Source organism: Canis lupus, chromosome 3 (genome assembly GCF_048164855.1).
Source record: "Canis lupus baileyi chromosome 3, mCanLup2.hap1, whole genome shotgun sequence".
Classification (NCBI taxonomy): Eukaryota; Metazoa; Chordata; class Mammalia; order Carnivora; family Canidae; genus Canis; species Canis lupus.
Window position 1 is genome coordinate 57,752,375 of NC_132840.1, and position 21,475 is coordinate 57,773,849.

A 21,475-nucleotide genomic window follows, 5' to 3' on the forward strand; every position below is an offset into this window, starting at 1 on the left:
GAGGTTCACATGCAACTCAGAGGACTGGCATCCACCCCGTTGACAGCTAGCCTTGAACTGGATCTCGTGGCACCGTTGCTGCATCGGCAAGGGAAGGACTCTTATTGTTAACAGATTCAAGGGAGGTTGAAACCCACCTGCCCCCATCCTGGCCTGGGTGGGCATTTCTAGTGCAGGTGTGTTAATCTCCAAGGGACCTGAAACATATAGCCCCAAGACAGGTCATGGCATGAACGTGAACGAGACAGAGGGCCCGTATAGAGTCAGTATCATCAGCACTCCTGTGACTACCAACCTTCTAGAAACAAACAGGATTCTAGGGGACTACTGTGTAAGAGATTCTTCTGCACTCAGTCCGTGCACACAAGATTGTATGTGAATGTTCACGGCAGCATTATTCATAGTAGCCATAGAGCAGAAAAAACCCAAATGAACCAAACAAATGGATGGATACATGAAATGTGGTATATCCATGCAATGGGACACTTCAGCAGTACAACTGAAGCTACTACATGCTGTGACAGGTGAACCTCGGAAATGTAGTAAGTGAAAGGAGCTGGTCACAAAGGGCCACGCACTCATGTACTGTATGATTCCACGTATGGGAAACGTGCAGATGGGACAAATCCAGAGACAGGAAGTGGATTAATGGCAGCCCAGGGATGGGAGCGGGGCTGGAGTTGGAAGGAGATGGGTAAGGGGTGAAGGGTTTCTTTTCAGGGTAATGAAATATCCCAATATTGATGATGGTGATGGCTGTGCAACTCTGTGGATATAGTAAATGAATGAGTTCTGTGTTATGTGAATTATATCTCAGCAATGTTGGTAAAAATAATGAGTATGTGCTCTAGGGGCGCCTGGCTGGCTCAGTCAGTGGAGCATCTGCCTTCGGCTTGGGTCGTGATCTGGGGGTCCTGGGATGGAGCCCCGTGTCGGGCTCCCTGCTCAGTGCAGAGCTGCTTCTTCCTCTCCCTCTGCTCCTCCCCACTGTTCATCCCTCCCCATGCTTGTGCGCTCTTTCTCTCTCTCTCAAATAAATAAAATCTTTTAAAAAATGGATCCATTCATTCTTCCAGTTTGAGATTCCACTGTTCCACACGGCTAGATTCCAACTGTGTCCCCCAACATAGACTTCCGAACTATGCCATGGTATCCAGAAACCACTGTTCACTGCCCCCATATACCTGCTGACCCCTGACAGCTCAATACATAATGGGAAAAGTTTCCCCCAAAAGTTGTCTTTCCTGCCATCATTTGTGATCTGCTAAGAGTCACTTTACGGGATGCCTAGTTATTTTTGCCTGCCCACCCTCCATGGTTTTGGTGACTCCAGCTTTCCTTTGGAAAACTTTCTTTCCTATTGCATCGTATCTTAAGTTATCCCTTCCGCCTTCCAGCCAAAGGTGGGCACATGATCCTAGCCAGGTCAGTAAGACCCTCTTTAGGATTTGATTTTTGAGCAACATGGCAAATTGACCCCCAAAATGGGCCTATTTGTTTTTATGGTTGAACCCTGAAAAGATGTCCATTAGCACTTGAGTGGAGAGGCTGTATGTATATTTAGATATTTAGATATTTATTTATTTGAGAGAATGAACAAAGGGAGGGGGAGAAGCAGACTCCCCACTGAGCAGGGAGCCCAGTGTGGGACTCAATCCCAGGACCCTGATATCATGACTTGAGCCAAAGACAGATGCCTGACCATCTGAGCCACCCAGGAACCTCTATCACGGGATATTTAAACTATGTAAGAGGAAAAGATGCTGAAGGTACACATGGATGGTGTAACAGTACAAGAATTTTAATATTGGTTAGAAAATAAGGGCCAAGTCCTGGAGCCCAGTGGAATCAGGAATTTCAAGGAGATCTGGGAGATTTCAGATGTTTCAAGAATTTTAGGGTATGGAGAAAATTAAGGCTAACGGGAGAACATGGGCGTATGGGAAGAAAGCAATTCATTCTGGGGGTGGGAGGAGCTTAATACTGAGGTCAACCATGATGGGGTGAACGTTAGGGAAGACTGGAGCCCCCTATCAGGCAGTGATCTTCAGAGTTTGGGGGGAACACACAAGGAATCCTGAAATAAGGGGATCAAATGAGACTGGACTTTTAGGGAGAATATTGGAGCCTATGTTCAGATTATAGAGGCAAGATAATCTAGTTAACAATAGTCATGGGAACCAGATATTGGAATTTGGGGTAGGGAGTGGGGGCATATATTGAGGAACAGGGGACTCTGGCTTTAGGAATGGCAGGGAGAATCTACTCTCAGGGTATTAGTGGAGGGGAGATTACTGGGGGGTCATATCCTGAGTAGTCACTGAAGGACCGTATAATGGGTATTCTGGGGGATGTGTGAATGGGAAACAATGGAACCGTTTGGAGAACACAGAGCTATGTATGGGGACTCAGTGATTATTAGTCAAATATTAGAAGTAGGTAGGAGAGATCCGATATCCAAGACTGAAACGTGGGAAGGTACATATTGCAGGTACCTTGGAGACTTAATTTTGGGGAATAGAGCCACTAGTTGTTGGGGGCATCATTGTAGTAAACTATGGGTGTAAAGCACAGGCTGACATTGGGGAACAAGGGCATCGGGTTTGTAGTACTGCAACGAAGTGCAGAAGGGCAAGCAAGATAGTGGGGCTGCGGTGATGTGGGATCATGGAATCACAGAACTGGGGAGTGACAAGTCTCTGATGCTGGAATTTACCGAGCTTATAAAGACAGAATCTGGGTGAATAGGGGCAAATCCTAGAGCTTAGTGGGGGGACTGTACTGTACTGTATCAAGACGTGTCTTGATAATGGAAGCAATGGGGGAAGAAATCTGAGGAGCAGCAGATAAAGCCACAAGGGACCTCTCAGACCTGATGTGAGGGGACAGAACCGGACTTTGATGCATCCTGGGAATCAGATATGGAGAAGGGTGCCCTAGAGGCCTGCATACTCAGTTAGTGGAGGGGGAGGCTGCACCTGAGGCTGATCATGGGACAAGTGTTTAGGAGGGAGGGTAGGGATGCTGTGAGAATTATGGGGTGAAACCCAGCAGACCAGGAAGCTTGGCAAGCCCCTGCAGGGCTCTAAATTAAGTGAGAACTCCGTATACAGGAGGCTGCAAAAGGGATTTATTTCATTAGAGGTAAGACAAACATTTCCAGGTAAGGTGGTAGCGCACTGGATTGATGACATTTAACATTCAGGAGTAAAAGGAGACGGCAGGTGAGGGGGTTTCGGTGTTAGGCCTCTTGGGTCTGAGATGACCACTCCTATGGGTCGGGTAGTTCTCCAGCAGGAATTCTTGCCAATAACAGATACCCCACGCCCTTCGTCCTGGGTCCCATTGCCCCAGAAGCCGCCAAAGATGCAGAAGGAACACCCTCCCGCGCACCCCAGCCAGGGCCCCAGAGTCTCATCCCGCGCAGCGCCCAGAGATGGCCCCGTGTCCGGAGGAGGCCTGCAGTCGCAGGTCCCACGCCGTCCAGGACCCGACGACAATGTGGCCTCCTGCCAGGACGGCCCCTCCCGCTGTGGCTCTCCTCCCTGCTCCGCAGCCGCAGCACAGCCTAAAGCAGGAGAAACGCAGAGTCGGGCTCAGCTCCAGCCCCGGGGACGGGCGAGGACGAGCCACCCCGACGATGCCACTCACTGTGTCCTGTGCTCCGGCGGCGTCCGCGGCGCCCTCAGGTCTGCCAGTCCCGGGGGGAGGGCGTGGGACCCGGCCAGTGCTCCGGGGGCGATGTAGCATCACAGGGCGCAGACCAGGGCGCCGACCCTCCCGCGGGGGCCCTTCCGCCAGCTCGGCCCTTAAGAAACCGAAGGTTGGGCTCTCTGCGCGCGCTCCCACCTCCTGAAGTGTAGGGTCCACGGACACGATCAGTCGTCAGCCGCACCCCGCTCCTCTAGACGTCAGGGGTGACGGCCCCCTCCCCGAATCTCAGGCGCAAACACTCTTATTTCATTCCTGGCAGCTGCCTCGGACGCGCCTCCAGATGCGCAGTGACACAAAGGTAGTGACAAGCACAGGACAAAAGAAGCAAGCAGCAGAAGCTAGATGGAGGGTGTGCAGCGCGCTCCGCACACCCAGGCCGAGCCCGCGGGCTCCCTCCTCGCCCCCCGCCCCAGCCCCGGGCCCCCGGGCCCTCAGGCCAGCTGCAGGTGGATGTAGGTGAAGATGCAGGAGGTGATCGAGAAGGCGATGGCCGCGTAGATAAAGATGGAGAGGTGCGGGAAATGGTCGAGGTAGCAGCCCTCGTCCCGGGGGGGCGCCTCCTCCTGGGGCGGGGGGCGCGCCGCGGCCTTGGGGGGTTGCCCCGTGCGGGCCCCCTGCGCCCTCCCGCCGGCGCGCCGACCCGCCCTCCTGCCCGCCGCCGCCCTGGGCGCGCGGGCCGCGAGGGGCTCCTCCGGGGGGGGCTCGTCGAACAGGCCCCCGGGGTCGACGGCGGGGTCCGGGCGGGTCGGCGCGGGGGCCCAGGGCTGGCGCGGGAAGAGCGGGGCGGCCATGGGCGCGGAGCGCGGGGGTCGCCTGCGGAGCGCGGTGGGCGGCGGCCGGACTGCGCGGCGGCACTGCCCGGGAGGGGCGGGGACCGCTCGGCGCGCGCCTCCCCCGGCTCCTCCCCGCCCCCGCCCGCGCCGGAGACCCGCGCCGCGGCCCGCGGCCTGTTCCCATGGCAACCGGCGGGGGCGGGACCAGGAGGGGAGTCCGCGCAGAGGTGGGAGCTGAGGCGGGGACCACCGGGAGCGCAGAGGCGTGCGGAGCTTCCCCGGGGATTGATATGTCCTTTTAAAAGATATATTTATTACAGGTCTTTCTGGTTTTTGCTTTTATTTTTCAATCTAAAATATAATACGTAGGGACGCCTGGGTGGCTCATCAGTTGAGCATCTGCCTTTGGCTCAGGGCATGATCCCTGGATTCCAGGATCAAGTCCCACATCGGGCTTCCTGCATGGAGCCTGCTTCTCGCTCTGCCTATGTCTCTGCCTCTCTGTGTGTCTCTCATGAATAAATAAATAAAATCTTTAAAAATAAAATAAAATATAATACGTAAAAAACCGAATCCATAATCTTTGAGAAAACTTGAAAGTTAGAAGCCCCGTAGGCAAGAATAGGCACGAAACCAAGGCTCCCACTATCCAAGAGGTAGATGGTGCATTTTCTTCTTCCTCACCATCTTTCCCTCCTGCGATTACTGTATCTGCCCATCCCGGGCTGGGCTTTCCCTCGCCCTCCTCACCCCAAGTGCCGAATCCCAGCTAATCACGTTTGATTAGCAACAGGTACTTTCTCCGCAGCCCCTACCCAGGCCTCTCTGGGCATCATTCCCCGGGCCCTTCTCTGGCTTCCCCTGGTAGCTGCGCGCTGAAGTTCCAGGAGGTTCCAAGACAGGCTGGTGTTGCCCTGTGCAATGTGAGGAGAACAGCCACTGAGACTTTCTGGGTCCCAAGGAGTTGGAGAGGTATGCTGGCAGGCCTGCCAGTTGCCGGTTGCCAAAGACCCAACTCAGACTGTCATCAAGGTACTCATGGCCTCCTCTAAGGAAAAGACCCAGGGGAGTCCAGGACAAGGGTGCAGAAGCAATGTCCTCAGGGTGCTGTCTCTCTCTCTCTCCATCTCCTGGAGGTGCCAGGGATTTCTTGCAGGGCCAGAGCCTACTACACAGTGGCAGGTGCTCAGATAGTATTTGTTGAATGAGGAATGCAAGGGTTGAATGGCTGCTCCAACAGACTTCTATCTCACAGCCAGAGACTGCAGCTCATGAAGCTTCTAGTCTGCTAGAGGTGGAGAACCTGCCATCCTCCAGTGCTGTCGCTGGGAATGTAAAGAGGTGCAGTGTCTTTGGAAACATGGGTTGGCGGGTTCATAAAAACATACACCTGCCATATCAGGAATTCCTCTCCCAGGCATCTACCTATGAGAAATGAAAGGCTTTCACAGGAAGATAGAGACTCATTGGTGAATGCTCATAGCAGCGTTATTGGGAATAGCCCCAAACTGGAAACTATGCAAATGTTCATTACCTAGTAAAAGAATAATCAACATGTGGCTTATTCGTGCAATCAGATTATATTATGCAATGAAAGGAAGTGAGCTACTGATAAATGCAGCATCGTGGATGAACCTCAAAAACCTTACCCCAAGTGGAGAAAAGCCAGGTGCACAAGACCACAGGCTGTATGATCCCACTTACAGGAAATGTCCAGAAGAGACACATTTATTTACAGAGACAGTAAGCAGATGGATGGTTGCCCAGGCTGGAGAGGGAGGTGGGGAGATGAGAAACTGCAGACAGGGGCAACTTTTTAGAGTGATGGAGATGTTCTAAACCCTGATGGTGGTGAGAGTTGCACAGCTCTCTAATTTTCTAAAATTCATCAATGTGTCCACTCACTGTGGATGACTGTCATGATATGTGTATTACACCTTAGTAAGGCCATTGTTTAAAAACAAAAATAAAACAAAACTATACTGTGTTATCATTTCTCAGATACCAGATGGGCAAAACAAAACAAAACAAAACAAAACCCACAGAGTTTATTCACAATTCTGTGGGTCGGTTGGGAGCTTCTTCCAGATTGAGTTGATTCAGCTGATCTCTACAGGCTTTTGTCATTTGTCTGGCTGGCAGGTTGGCTAGAGGCTGGGTGATCTGGGATGACCTCATGCCCAGTCTGGAGGTGGGCAAGCCGTGGGTCAGGTGACTTAGTTCTCCAGTGGGCCACTTGGTGGTCTCAAGTTTCCAAGCACAGAAATTGGGTGATGGTAGAAATGGTGATGCCACTTCTGTGCCTCAGTCAGTCCGGCATCTTTCCAGCTGGTCTCAAGATGAGATGAGATAACGAAGTCTGTCCCGGGCCAGGGAGCCCTGAGAGGCACGTACCAGAAGGTTCCAAGCTGCAGCCCCACTCTCTGCTTTGAGCCAGAGTGTTCCAGGAAAACCCTCCAGAGCCCTGGGCCTGGAGCCATGACTGGCCGAAGGCCCTGAGTGGACCAAAGGCTGCCTGTGGGACAGGCCTGGAGCACCTACCCCTCTTGCAGTGGGGAGAGCACATCTCTTCCAGGAGTCTCCGCCCTGGGGCTGAGAGGGTCGGTGTCCTCCGTCCACTTCGGGGAACCCACCTGCAGAAAATGGACTCAGGAATCAGGAGTCTGTGTCTGTCCCACCCACAGTCACATGCCCGTGTTGGTGACGGCCTCCACCCCGTGGGGAGTCCCAGGATATGGGTGCGGATACTCGTACTGGTGCCCGCACTGACCCTGCCAGGAGCTGGGACCTTTCCACAGAGATGGGGTGCTTAGCTTCTGCCACCCTGGGGCTTAATCACTGGTATTTTCTCCAGGGTGCAAATGGGGAAACTGAGTCTTGAGGAGGTCAAGGAGCTTGTCCAGGGTCTGCCTATGGGTTCCTGCTAGGAGCTTGCACTTCTTGCACACCTGCCTGACAGCTGCCTCCCACACTCAGGCTGTACCTGTACCCACTCTTCCCACTCCCAGGGGCCCACCTCCCACTCCGGGGCCTGCCCTCCAAGCTGGGGGGATGTGGCGCATGGAGGGTGCAAGGGGTGGGGGGTGTGCTGGGTGGAGAGAGCACTGGGTGGGGAGACTATAGGGTTGGGGGAGTATAGGGCAGAGGGGAATGCAGGGTAGGAGGGGAGCCCGAGACGGTGGGGTGAGGGGTGGTCAGGGTGGAGGAATGCTCTGAGTGGAGGGTGCACAGGGAGCAGGGGAGCCTGGGGTGGACAAAGCGCGGGGTGAGGGCCTGTGGATGGGGAATGTAGGGTTGTGTAGGGTGGTGAGGAGTATGGGGTAGTGGGGAGGGGAGGTTGAGGGGGAACCTAGGATGTGAAGAGTGGGATGTGGGGGACAGGGTGGGATGAGGAGGGGGCCTTCCAGGAACCCCAGAAATTGGGCCACAGATGTTTGTGGTCCTGGAAATGGCGGGTGCTAAGTGCACCTGCGTCTAAGCCGGGATTCTCCCTCTTGCGGACTGTGACCGCAGCTCGGGGCCCTGGCTGGGGACCCAGAAATCAAACCAGACATCTCCTCCTCTCATGGGCTCCCACCTGACATCTCATGCTGTATTGTGGACACTGCAAGGTGGGAGAGAGGGTCCCGGGATCAGGAGTGGGGGAGAGGCTGTCACCTGCTGAATGTTCCTGGGTGCTTTCACCTGAGTATGGCGGGGACCGCTGTGGCCTGCCCTAAGGTGACCCAGGGGCTGTGCCCAACCCCAGCTCCTACGGATGGCGGGGGGCAGTGGGGTTGCTGAGCAGGGGCCGAGAAGCCCAGGCTGTGTTTGGCGGCCAAGAACCCGTCTAGGGCTGCAGGACCCTATGCGAGCTGAGGCTCGAGGCCTCCCTGTTCCCTACCCCCGATTGCTCACGTGCTCTGCTGACCCTTGGGCTTCACTCACAAACACAAAGTCAGGGATAAAATGACTAAGGATTTCAAGATGGTGATCACCAGGCACAAAGCCTCAAGGGGAGGTAGGGGGCACATGCAAGTGCTCTGGTCACTTGCCCATGACGCTGGCCCTGCACATGCCCTGTCCATGGCCCGGGGAGGGGTACTCAGTGACCAAGATTCTCTGCCAGGTCTCTTCCTGAGCCTTGTGCTCCCCACTGCTCAGCGGGGCCTTACTGCGTGGACCACATAGCCAGCGGGAAGGGCCGACGTGAAGGGGACAGAGCCCCCCATGCCTCTGCTTGGGCCTGGCTGGGGAGTGAGGATGGAGTTGGTGGGCTTCCTGGCCACAGCACTTAACCCTCATCCGTCCCTTTCATTGCCTGTGGGTGACCATGAGCACCCAACAACCACGTGAGATGTGAGGCCCTGGATCCAAAGCCCCACCCCAAAGACACGTCCACTGTGCAATGGGTTATTTTGAATATTTCTCAGACTGGCCAATGACAGCTCCAGAGCCCGGGCAAGGGATTTCCTGGGGGCAAAGACCAGGACCCCTGAATATCATCCTCTCCTTCTTTTTTCTTTTTTTAATTTTTTTTAAAATTTATTTATGATAGTCACAGAGAGAGAGAGAGAGAGGCAGAGACACAGGCAGAGGGAGAAGCAGGCTCCATGCACCGGGAGCCCGACGTGGGATTCGATCCCAGGTCTCCAGGATCACGCCCTGATCCAAAGGCAGGCGCTAAACTGCTGCGCCACCCAGGGATCCCCATCCTCTCCTTCAGACTGGGACTTTTTAAGTACTTTCCTTTCTCTTTCTCTTTTTAAAAATATTCTATTTATTTATTTGAGAAAGACAGAGCATGAGCAGGGGGAGAGGGAGAGGGAGAAGCAGGCTCCCTTGTGGAGCCGGGAGCCTGATGTGGGGCTCGACCCCAGGACCTTGAGATCAGGACCTGAGCCCGAGGCAGGTGCTTTACCAACGGAGCTCCCCAGGTGCCCGCCCCACCCCCCCGCATCCTATCTTTCCTGTCATGGTAGATTGTCAACGCAAACACACTCTCCGAGTGTTTGGGAGACACAAGCACCACTCTATGGCCAGTGGATGGCTTCAGAAGTAGCTGGTGGCAACTTAGGAGCACAGAATGTTCCAGACCTCCGTCATGCTCTGGGCTGGGGTGAGGCCCCCGACCTAGCACTAGCCTTGCTGCTGGCCATGCGACTTTGGGCACAACTCTTTCTCTTCAGGGTGTCTCCCCATTTACAAGCAAAGGACTTAATAGATGGGTAGCAGGTGAGGTGAGATCAGTCCGTTTGGTGCTGAGAATGCTGGTACTGCCCCTGAGGGAAGCAGCCCAGCAAGATGGAGAAAGTCATGCGGACATTCATGTCCTGATAGGATCATCTCACCCCTTTATTACTGATTTAGAGACAAGGATCTAAGAGTAAAGGAAGGTTCTCTATAACAGGGTGCGCACTGCAGTAGTGCTCACCACGGCAGAAAATTGTGGGAAGCTAGGTCAGCTTGGGAACAAGAGGAGGACCTGATGAATTAAATGATGGATCTGCCCCAGCCCCTCCCATGGGACCGTGCATGGTCTCCACACAGAAGTCCCCTGAAGACTCTTGACAAGTCCTCGAGCTGATCTGATTCCGAGCCAGAAAGGCAGGATTCAAAACCACGTGTGCAGGGACGGCCACGGGGTGGAATGTATTCCTGCAGAGATGGGCCAGAACTGGAGAGGTAAAGGTGATCATTCCTGCATCGTTGGGACAGCGATGGTCTCCCCCTTGTTTTTCCAGACTTCATGTTACTTGTTCTCTGTGCAACTAAAGCAATCAACACACAAGAGAATACAAGTAATGGGCCAAGGGGCCACTCTTGGCACTGATGCTGCCCTGTGCTGTTCTGATCCATGCCCACGCAGACGGAGGATCTCCACCAGCTGTCTGGGTGGCCCCAAGTTGCCTAGCAACCACCTGCTCCACGGCTGTTGCTAGGAAACCAGGGACAGAGCCAAGGACGCCTGCCTAATGCCATCTCTTCCCATCAAGTGCCCTCCTGTCATGCTCCCATCCGGGCATTTCCCTGCTCCCTGGCTCCTTCTCCAAGCCGCCCTCCTGGCTGGGGCTCACCACAGTACAGGGGACCACGGGTTCTCCCTGGGACCCCTTCCTTCCCTGGTTCCAGGATTAGGGCCTGGACCAGAGCAAGGGAGTCTGTATTGCTCTCATCATCGGGACGAGTATTGCCTGCCTTCCAGAAGTCCTGAGGTAGTGATTCCTTAAGAAAAGCCACTGAGGGGCTCCTAAGTCCCCGAAGTCCCACACGCATGCCTGTGTCTCTACCTGTCCCATGAATAAGTAAAATCTTAAAAAGAAAAAAAAGGCATCCTTCCTTGAGAATTCATTCCTTGTGTGAATTCAGCAAATGTCCATCTAATGTCTGGCACTTGCGTTCTGCTAGACCTTGGGGGTATAGGTCTTGGTGGCCGCCAGAGGAAGTAGTGGGAATACAGTCATGGGTTTTGCCTCTGGGGATGGGGTGGGATGGTATGAATTCACTGTGCTGGGGGACTGTGAATGGATGCCAGAGGCTTTGTGGGTGTTACTAGGTTTGTATACACTTGGCATCGAGTGGGCTGGACGGAGGTCGTCCCGGTGGACCAGGGACAGTAAAGCTTCTTTTCTTGGCACATTAATGGTTCTTGGTGTCTTTTCGCAGTCCTGAGAGTGAAGCTCCCAGGTAGGGAGGGCTGACAGCCTTTGAGCAAAGACAGAAGCTCCCTGCCCTGGTCAGACTACAGCTTGTTCTCAATGGAGAGATGGGCCCCTGGGAGCAAAGGCTACTGGGAAACTCTAGGGCACAGAGGGCACTGGCTATTCACTTTGAGGCTCTGATCCAAGAGTCGAGAGTCAAGAGTCGTTGCAGCTGGCTTTTCTCCACCTTCCACTGACCTAGTAATACCCGAGGACCTTCCTTTTGTGCTCCCTCCCCCATCTTTTTTTCCCAAGATCTAGCTTCCTCCTGCCTCCCCAGTAGCTTTTCCTTGTCTTCCTGTGAGACCCCAGCAGTGCCCTGTGTGGCCCCTGTGAGCTGTCCCCTAATTCAGTTTACAGTCCCAACGCCCCCCATGTACTTCTCAGTCTGAGACACCCCATCTACCCAGCTCGCTGCCTGTGGTCCCCATGTGGAACGATGTAGTTTCATGACATGCAAATGCCCGCGGTCCCAAATAATAGGTTTGGGGGTGTTCTGACAGTGCGAATTTAGGCCCCAGCCGAGCAGGGGTCAGAGAGCCACGTCACTGCAGCAAGGAGCTGGGTGAGCTGTGTTAGTGGGCAAGGGGGAGCGTTTATGGGGCCCCAGGAAGGGAAGGCGTAATGTTCCTGTCTTAGCACATGCAGGGCACCGGCTGGAGCCTGTGCATTGGTGATCTTGTCTTAACCTCAGAGTCAGGAATGCCCAAGAAGAGTATCCCTGGGGCTGCGAGGCAGAGGGTGATGTCAAGGGGAGTGGGCCGGAGTGAGTGGGGGGGAGAAGTGACTCCGAGGGAGCAGGATGACCATCGTGGGGGTTACAATCAGCTCATGCTTCCTGATCTTGGGCAGAGCTGGCTCCCCTGCGATGAGAAGGATGTTGGTGTAAATCTGTTAACACCAGCAGGTTCTGTTCTAAGATTGCTGGCACCCTGGGACTGTGGGGGTGGCCTGTCGACTTGGGGACCATCCCGAGGGCGGCCCTGTGTTCCTATGGATGTGCACTGGCCAGGATGGGAGCTGAGGGATGTGCCCGGGGAGGGTTCCTTTACCAAGTGCCTACTAACAAAGCTTCACTTCATGCTCGCCTGCGTGCCAGGCACTGTGCGAGGCTCTGAAGTCAACTGATGAGTTCACACGTGGCTCCCGCTCTTGGAGAGTTTCCTGTCTGGTGCGGGGAGGCCAGCAATGGAGCAGGATGTATGAAGCCACGTGCTGAGTGCTCTGAGGGGGATGAGGGGCACCAGGTACCACGGGAGCGCAAGGCAGGGGTGCTCAGTGCGGGCAAAAGGTGAGGGAGTCCATTTGTACTGGAGGAGACGTCTAAGTGGGGTCCAGACCCCGTTTCCCCTGTGGCATCCTTCTCTGCCCCCTCCCAGCTCCAGCAGCCCATCTTGCCTTCAGAAACTACGGAGCACAGTTTGGGTTCACGCAAAAACCCAGCCCCACAGGTTCAAGTGAAAAATGAATCTCTTTCTGGCCCCGATTCCCCCCGGGAGCCCACCCTCACCAGCCGCAGGGCCCCCTTGCCCCTCCTTGCATCCGAGCGGCCCCGGGACAGCTCCAGGCTGGGCTGCGGCGCCTGCCACCCCGGGCTCTCAGCTCAGGCTCCTGCAAGGTCCGCAGAAGTCCTGCCAGCTGCAGATGGATATTCCCTGAGATGTAGTGTGGCGCCTCGACAGCCCACCTGGGAAAGCTGAGCCTTGTGTGGTGCCCCCTGGGCGGGGGCATCGCTGGAGCCCCAAGACTTCGGAGCCGGAGGGTGCTCGGACATGTGCTTGTGTCCAGATGGAGATGCCGAGGCCCCTACAAGTGGTCAGCAGAGCCAGGCCTCATGGCAGGTGCTGGAGATGCAGCTGCTGGGCTGGCCAGGAGGCGCCTGCTTGCCACTGTTGCCGCCCCACTTCTCCCAGAGTTCCATGATGAGGTGAGGGTGGGCCTCCTTCAGAGCCTGGTACACCTGGTCCTTGCAGGCCCGGTCCCACGACCTGCTGAAACTGAACAGCTTCCGCATCTGGCTGGGGGGCGTGGCCTCGGCCCGCACCCTCTCGTACTGCTCCTCGCTCAACACCTGCCCATGCAGCATGTCCAGCACAGGATCCACCGACGTCACCCGAGCCACCAGTTGCTCCCGATGCCGGTCCACGAAGTGCAGCCAGGCCGGGGCATCTGTGGGGAAAGGGCGAGGCTGGCCGTGGACCCAGAAGGGCCCCCACAGTGGCCCCTGCCTCTGACTGCCACCCCCCCACCCCCCGCCAGCTCTCTTCACTCCCTCCTCTGCATCCCTCCTGCCAGCATCAGGCCAAGCACCAGGCTGGGGCTGGGGCTGGGTGGGGCCCAAGACGGTGGCCTCCGAGGCTGTCTCTTGGCCTCTACATCTGTGCAGGAGGATCCCCCCCTGGGCAAGAGTAAGGGAAAGAGGAGGGTCTATGCCCTGGGGCACACTGCATCCCCCTGAGGCCTGATCCCGGTGGGGGATGAAGGCTCAGGTCCCTTCCTCTCTCTCCCCAGCCCCCTCCAGGATGCACGGGGCACCCAGGACTGCCCCGGCGCCTGAGGCCTGCCCATCACTGACCTGCGGGGGCTGGAGGAGCCAGAGAAGCCACAGGCCGGAGATCCCCTGGGGATGGCAGAGACAGAGGAGCGTCAGTGACAGTGCGGGCTGTTGCTTGTCGGAACCTCACCTACTTCTGAGATGCTTTCGTCCTCAAGACAAGCTGTGGATGGGGTCTGTCCATGAGCTGGAACAAGGACTGCAGGGGCCCCTAGACATTGCCTGGGGGAGTCCCTTCCTCGTGCATGTGGGGAAACTGAGGCTGTAATCATAGAGATGGAGACATTCAGACCCCAGAACGTGTGGTTTATGTAGTCCAGGCTGCGACTAACCACCTCCCCAACGAGAGAACTTCAACTATCGGAGACAGTTGCCTTGACCTTTTCCTTCCTCTTTTTATTTTTATTTTTTTAAAAAAGATTTTATTTATTTATTCATGAGAGACAGAGAGAGAGAAAGAGAAGCAGAGACACAGGCAGAGGGAGAAGCAGGCTCCATGCAGGGAGCCCAACGTGAGACTCGATCCTGGGACTCCAGGATCACGCCCTGGGCCAAAGGCAGGCGCCAAAACGCTGAGCCACTGAGGGATCCCCACCTTCTTCCTTTTAAAAAATATTTTATTAATTTATCTGAGGCAGAGCGAGCACGGGTATGGGGAGTGGCAAAGGGGGACGGAGGAGCAGATGGGGACACTGAGCAGGGAGCTTGATGTGGGCTCGATTCCAAGACCCCGAGGTCATGACCTGAGCCTGAGGCAGATGCGGCACTGACTGATGGAGCCCCCAGGGGGCCCTTAGTTTGTTGTAATTCTTGAGAAACTCTGCGGAAGGTCCATGCCTGTCAACACCCAATTCAAGGACAGCATGGAGCCCCTGTGGTGTGTGCAGCTGGCGGTCTGATTAACTCAGGTTCAAATCCTGCTCCTTCACTGGCTGTTGCACGACTAGAAAAGGCCTGGCCCATCTCCTCCCATCATTTATGATGACACAGACCCACGTGCACACGTCTCTGAATCTCCCCGTCCTCCCTCTGAGTCCTCCCGGACTTGGCTTTACCTGGTTTCACCAGGGCTTCCCACACCACTGTGTCATCCTTTTTGTCTCTCACTTGCAGCCTGATCCCCGACCCCAAGTGGCTGACGTAGAACTCAGAGAAGAGCTGGGGTTCCTTGGGGCTGCGGTAGCAGAGCTCCAGCTCCTGGAGAGAGAGAGAGAGAGAGAGAGAGAGAAAGAGAGAGAGAGAGAGAGAGAGAGAGAGAGAGAGAGAGAGAAAGCTCGTCCTGTGGTCTCTCCCCCAACCTTCCGATGCCTTCCTGGCCCCCACTCAGCCCCACGGGGACACTCCCACCATTGCCTGCCCTGAGATTAATTGCCACCTCCAGCCGCTGCTGTTTTCCTAATTTCCCTGCAAGTCTGGATGCCGGGCACCCCTGGATGAGTCAGGACTCACTCCAAGATGTACTATGTGCACATCCTAAATTGGACCCCCTCTCTCCATCGCCCCCACTTGGACCTCTGACCCTCACCCCGCCAGCAGTAAGTCTGGGGTCCCAACCGTGACCCGCTCTCAGGCCCACTCGAACCAGTCCAGTGCACACTGGCCGTGCCCTACGTTTCCCAAGCTCAGTAAATGGCGCTCAGGCCCCACGATTTCCAGATGTAGGCATCATCCTCAACCCCATCCTCTCTCCACCACACGCTGGGTCCTACTGGCTCCATCTCTGAAGCGAATCCCAAATCTGTAGACAGCTGTCCTGCTGCAACTGCTGCCTCCCAAGTCGGGCTGCTGTGAGCTCCTGCCTAGCCTTCCGCTGTTTCCACTCTTGTCCACCCACTGTCCACTCCTGCCCAGCAGCCAGGACAGTCCCTCTGAGAGTAAATCCAATCTTGAATGGCCATGTGTGAGACCCGCTAAGAGCTTGTCACTGCACCAAACTGCACAGGGGCCAACGGGGCCGATGACCGGCCACTCAGGTGACTGGGTCCATCTCTCACCCTGTTTACACCCAACCCGGCGGGAAAATCCATCCTCAGACTCCTGTCTCTTAACTCAATGTACATATCACTCCCCCACCTCAGACTGGACACCTGTTCCCCCCTGTCACTGTCACACGGAGGCTTCAAAGACTCGTCCGGCCACGGGAGGAGGAAAGACTGGTCCTGGTCCGGCTATACACCAGCTGCCATTCAGCAGACACTGTGGCCCAAGTGGCAAAATCTGGGCAGTGGAAAATCTGGGTACCGCGGATGACCATCCAGGCCCTGACATCACCCGTCTCCTGCCCTCCTCATTCTGGCTCTGTCCTTGCTGCACATGGGGTGGTGCCACCCCAACATGGGTTTGCTGACTTCCGGCTAGAGCGACCCCCACCTCTGGAGAGCACTGCTATTTCCTTTGGCCTCCCTCCCCCCGAAATATCGAGTCAACGTCCAAATCCCAGCACTTGTTCTGTGTAACCCTCCTCTTGAGGGGCCCCATGGTTCCCAGTGGCACATGTCTTCTCGCAGTGACCAGGACCACACCCGGGCTGTCCAGATGCAGGCAGTTTGGACCTGACGCTTGGACACCCTTTGGTGCCCCAGGTCACATGCCAGCATCGCCCCCATCCCACACCTGCCCCTTCGCCCAACTCACCTGCTCCACGCTCACCCCAACTCCTGCTGGCTGTCTGCCTGGCCCCAGCACACCCTGCACCACCAAGAGCTTCTGGACATGCCATATGGGTGTTCCCGGGTGGGACCTCTGACCCTGCTCACCTTGGGGATTATCTCTAGCTTCTCTGAGCCAGACACAGTGTAGCGGGAGCCCATGTAGAGCGAGGCCAGTGGGGGCGGCTTGTGTATCTGCACAAACTGGAACTTTTTCTCTTCATTATCTATGGCCTGCGGGGCACGAAGCCACAGATTACCCACCTGCCTCGGCTCCTGCTCCTGAGGCCCACCCTGTCCCCGGCTGACCTCACGTTTGCCCACAGCCCACCCTGGCCCGGGCCACCTTGCGGATGGAGTAGTCACTGGGGATGAGGTATAGGTGGAAGGCGACTTCCCCGGGCCTCAGGTGATGGTACAGCAGCACAACAGAGGTGACGGGGAGGAAGCGCAGGGCGGCGTGGATGGTCCTCAGCAGGACTCCTATGGGGGAGAAGCTGGGGTTCTCCAGGACTACGTGGTCTGCCTCCACCCTGGCTGGCGTCTCCACCAGCATCCCCTCATCTTTTAAGTGGGCCGCGTAGAACAGGGAGGTGTCCACGCTGCTACCTGTCAAGGGGCGGATCCGAGACAGTGATTTAGTGTCCTCGTGGGGTTGGGGTCAGGCTGGGGCTGCGGGTGTCCAGGAAAGAAGCCCAGTGGCCTGCCTGGTGGTGGAGATGGGGGTCCTGCCCGGGGCCTGGGGCCTTTGAAGGCTGGGTGATCCGTAGCCACCCCCAACCTGAGCGGAGCCCGCAGCAGGCCGAGGCCCCTCCTCCCCACTGCCCTTCACCAGCTGGCAGGCTGGTGGGAGAACAAGCAGCGGGGAGCCGGGGTGACCCGCTGTGCTGTGCACCCTCCTTTCTGGGGGTGCCTCCTCCTCCACCATTGTGGGGGCCTTGGTGGTGGCAAGTGGGGCCTCCCTCTCAGGACGACTCTGGAAGCTGCCCAACTCTGCAGCCCCAACACAGCCCCGCTCCCCAGACTCGTCCACCTGGGCCTTGACCTGGTGGCGGCAGATGAAGGCACAGGGACTGTCCAGCTGCGGGAGCGGGGGGGTCCCCAGAGCAGGTGGCCGCGGTGGCAGGAGGACCCTGCGGGGCTGCATGTGCAGCAAACACCCTTCTGTGTCCTTCTGGGTGCCATCCTGGGGGCTGGCTCACCAGCATCCTTTGCTCACTGTTTCCTGCTCCTCCTTTTCCTCCTGCTGTTGCTGCTCCTCCTCCATCTCCTTCCCCTCCCTTTTCTTCTTCTCCTTCCTATCCTTCTCCTCCTTTTCTTCGTCTCCTCCTCTTTTTCTTTTCCCCTCTTCCTCCATCTCCTTCTTCTTCTCCTCCTCCTTCCTCTCCTCCTCCTTCTTCCTCTCCTCCTCCTCCTCCTCCTTCCTCTCCTCCTCCTCCTCCTCTTCTTCTTCTTCTAGACATATTGCTTAATCTTTTATTGAACCTATCAGCTGCTCGACAACTATCCTTTACGTTCCTTTCCCACAGATGGATGGTGCCCTTGTGCTGAAGGAGAGAAAGGGAGCTGCAGAGAAGATCCTGGGCGGAGGAGCTTCCTGTGCCTAGCCTCATGGGAGACGTTCAGAGCCAGCTGTCGAGGGTAGGGGCGTTTCAGAAACACGATCAGGGCTCAGGGACTCCACTCTTTATTATTATTCTTTAAAGATTTTATTTACTCATTTGACAGAGAGAGCACACTCAGAAGCAGGGGTAGAAGGAGAGGGAGAAGCAGACGCCCCATTGAGCAGGGAGCCTGACGTGGGGCTCCACCCCAGGACTCTGAGATCATGACCTGAGCCAAAGACAGATGCTCCACCGATGGAGCGATCCAGGCACCTGATTCCATTTTTCTTTCCATCTTTTTCTTGCTCCTAGTTTATAAATGATTCTTCTTACATATATGTTGTTTGATCGATGATCCTAATGCTTTAATGTGCATACTTAAAGTCTAAAGTATATTGACACATTTACCTATTTAACTATTGCGACAGTGCTGTAAATGAATCTATCAACCAATATATGAATGGAACATGAAAAACATGTCCTCCTTCATGATCTAACTACTCCATATGTATCCTGAGAGTGTTTCCCTCGTATAAGCTGCAACACACACTGTTCATCAAATCATCGATCATGATGAAATGAGTCAAGATCTGACATGGGGAACGGTATCAGGTTCTTCTGACTTGCTCATTAAATCAGCAGACACAGGATGCCTGCGTGGCTCAGCAGTTGAGCATCTGCCTTTGGCTCAGGGCGTGACCCCAGGGTCCTGGGATCGGGTCCTGCGTCGGGCGCCCCACAGGAAGCCTGCTTCTCCCTCTGCCTGTGTCTCTGCTTCTCTCTGTGTCTCTCATGAATAAATACATAAAATCTTTAAAAAAAATGATTTTTCTGTGTTGCAGTTGTTACGTGGGAAGGTTGGCAACCCTGCCCACTGCCTCTGCCTCTCAGGGCTGCCGTTCAGAAATCAGAGGTCAGCCTAATGGCCCTGCCTTGTTGGCTGTTTGTCCTTCTGGCGGCTGCCACGGCCTTCCTTCTCGTAGGGTTCTGTTTCCTGCAATGTCACTATCATGAGTCCAGATTTATTTATTTATTTTTTCCTCTATCTCCTGCTTTGGATTCTTGGGATTTTTTTCATCCTGAGAGCAAAGTCACACCTTTCAGTGACTCTGTAGAAATTTCTCGGCAATTCTGTCTTGGAACACTGCACCTTTTCCGTCCTGTCCTCCCTCTTCTTCTGGATTCTGGTCAGATGAGAGTCCGGCCTTCTCACAGCCTCTTCCATGTCACTGAATCTTGTTTTACTTTCCCACATTTTTAAATGTTTTCCAAGCTTTTGTTTGTTTTTAATCGATTTATCCTTTTTCCATGGCATCTCGCTTCCTGCTCATTTAAGGACTCCTTCTTTGAGTGTAGAAAACATGCTTATTTGATGGTTCTGTGTCTAGAGATATCGACATCTGAAGTCTTCATGGAGCTGATTCGGGTTCCCGGTGGTTTCCATTGCTTTTCATCTGTGGCGTCGCCTGGCCACGTGGGACATGTCTGACTGTGAGCTTGGAGTTCCTGGGGCTTTATGGGTTGGAAGTCTTCAGAGGTGAGATGGGGCAGGAAAGGTATGCTACCCTTTATGACGTTTCCTACAGGGAAGCCCTCATCCTGCCCATAGGGACGGTCCTGCCCCCCTGCCTGGTGCTGCCTGGTGCTGGTCCTTGGGAACTCCAATGTCCCTGTTGGTTCATTTGACCTCACTTTGTAGGTAGCTCTGTCTTGGTGGTCTCTTCAAAAACCTCCCCTGAGCGTAGGGCCTATTTCTTGCATGGGACCATGAGTGACCCAATCTGGGGGAAGAGCCCTTAATAGATGCCAATTATTACTGTCATTGAGGACAACGCTTTCTACTTGGGGGAACACTCAAGGAACTCAGGCACAAAGAATTATGAGGCTGGGAGACAAAAATGCTTCACAAAAGAAGCGCCCAGAGCACGGTGCTTGCCTACTGCAACCGTCTCAACCTTTCTGAGGAAGCCACGTGCTCCTCCCCCAGGAGGGGGCCATGCAAGCCCCATCCAGGCCCATCATCACCACCCTCCCTGGCCCCGGCCCTCCCTCCTACTCACCTTGCAGGTCCACAAAGTGAGGGAGGCACACAGTAGCCACGGCCCCTGGCTCAGCCTTGATGTCAAACAGAGGCCCCGCCACCATCCAGCTGTGCCATAGGCCGGCCCTGGGCAGGTGCTGGTCCCAGACGCAGAATTCAATGTCAATGGTTGCTGGTCCTCTCACCTCAAAACGGAGGCCTGTGTCGGGCCAGTGGTAGGAGCCGGCCACAGGCAGGTGAACCCTGTGGGGTGGACAGGATATTACCCTATGCAAACTCACCGAGCACCTTCAGGATGCCAGAACCTGTGTAGGGTGGTGGGTTGGGTCGAGTGGCCACAGCCCAGCTGTCAGGGTCAGAAGGACCTGAGTTTGAGCCCTGCCTCCTCGGCCCTCAGCCTGTGGCTCCCCGGGCACGTCCCTGAGCTGCCCCAATCACAGCGTTCTGCTCTGTAAACCCAGATGAGCATCACACCCATGTCAGCAGTGTGAGCGCTGAGGGACCTGCGCGGACTTCCCACACACCAGGGGTGGTGGTGGTGGTGGTGGTGGTGATGCGACCACCACAGTGACGGCCATGAACCCGGCAGGTGCTCTTTTTTGTAACGGCCCATTTGCCAGTAACTGGTGACAATCTACCAATAAGATGAATGACACAGCCTTGGGGACAAAAACAGTTCTGCAGGGGTCTTGAGCAACTTTCCCAAAGGTCCCCACACGGAGAGTCCTGGGGTTGCGAGCAGTCAGCGTCCACAGGAGCAGGGTAGGACCGGTGTCTCAGCTGAGGTGAGGTGTGTGCTGGTGTTGGGTGAAGGGCCATATGCTGTGGAGGCAATGGTGGGCTTGACCACAGGTGCCCGGGCTGCACGGGGTGTGCAGATGGCGGGACGGGAGTGGGATCTGAGCGACGACAGATTGTACGACTGGGACACATCACCTGTACGGACGTTTCTCGGACCGGCGAGTGCATCTGAACACACGCTGGGTGTGAGCTGATCCGAGAGACTGTGATAAACATCACACCTGCTGATGGTTACTGTGCTCATCGAACAAAAGGCGTGACCCCGGGGTCCTGGGATTGAGGTCTGCATCATGCTCCCCGCAGGGAGCCTGCTTCTCCCTCGGCCTGTGTCTCTGCCTCTCTCTGTGTGTTTCATGAATGAATAAATAAAATCTTTTAAAAAAATAAAGAAAATGCTCTAACAACAGAAGATGGGAAAACAGAATAAATCTAGCAAAATGGCTGTGGAAGCTGGGTGAGGAGTACCCGGAACTTGCTTGGACACCGTGTTAGCTCGTGGCTGGAAGTTCTCATGGTAAGACCTCCTTGTCTGTAATACGAGCGCTGGCTCAGCATCTAGGCCGTGGCTGCACCTGCCGGCTTGGACAGGGATGGAGCCCAGAGTGCTGGGTGTGGCGCTGTCCGGGTGTGGGGAGCGGGGGTGGGGAACAGATGTGAGGA

General features: G+C 55.5%; 2 protein-coding genes across 10 annotated transcripts in view; both read right to left on the minus strand.

Moving 5' to 3' along the window:
* Positions 1-3,108: 3,108 nt before the first annotated feature.
* On the minus strand, positions 3,109-4,576 carry LOC140630803 (uncharacterized). The gene is made up of 2 exons (XM_072821623.1): positions 3,652-4,576; positions 3,109-3,568 (listed from the first exon to the last, which is right to left on the minus strand). Exon 1 carries the CDS (start codon positions 4,503-4,505, stop codon positions 4,146-4,148), a length of 360 nt encoding a protein of 119 aa, XP_072677724.1. The 5' UTR covers positions 4,506-4,576; the 3' UTR covers positions 3,109-3,568; positions 3,652-4,145.
* Positions 4,577-9,797: 5,221 nt separating this feature from the next.
* The window catches only part of NLRP1 (NLR family pyrin domain containing 1), a 37,809-nt gene continuing 26,131 nt past the window's right edge, over positions 9,798-21,475 (minus strand). For 3 of the 9 annotated variants that reach the window (XM_072821626.1, XM_072821625.1, XM_072821624.1), the window contains exons 12-17: positions 20,034-20,257; positions 16,701-16,978; positions 16,478-16,603; positions 14,777-14,918; positions 13,743-13,787; positions 12,620-13,336 (exon numbers count right to left, since the gene is read on the minus strand). In XM_072821626.1, the coding sequence (XP_072677727.1) occupies positions 12,984-13,336; positions 13,743-13,787; positions 14,777-14,918; positions 16,478-16,603; positions 16,701-16,978; positions 20,034-20,257 (1,168 nt within the window). In that variant the 3' untranslated portion in view covers positions 12,620-12,983. The other 6 variants (XR_012028480.1, XM_072821627.1, XM_072821629.1 and 3 more) reach the window with 6 other exon arrangements.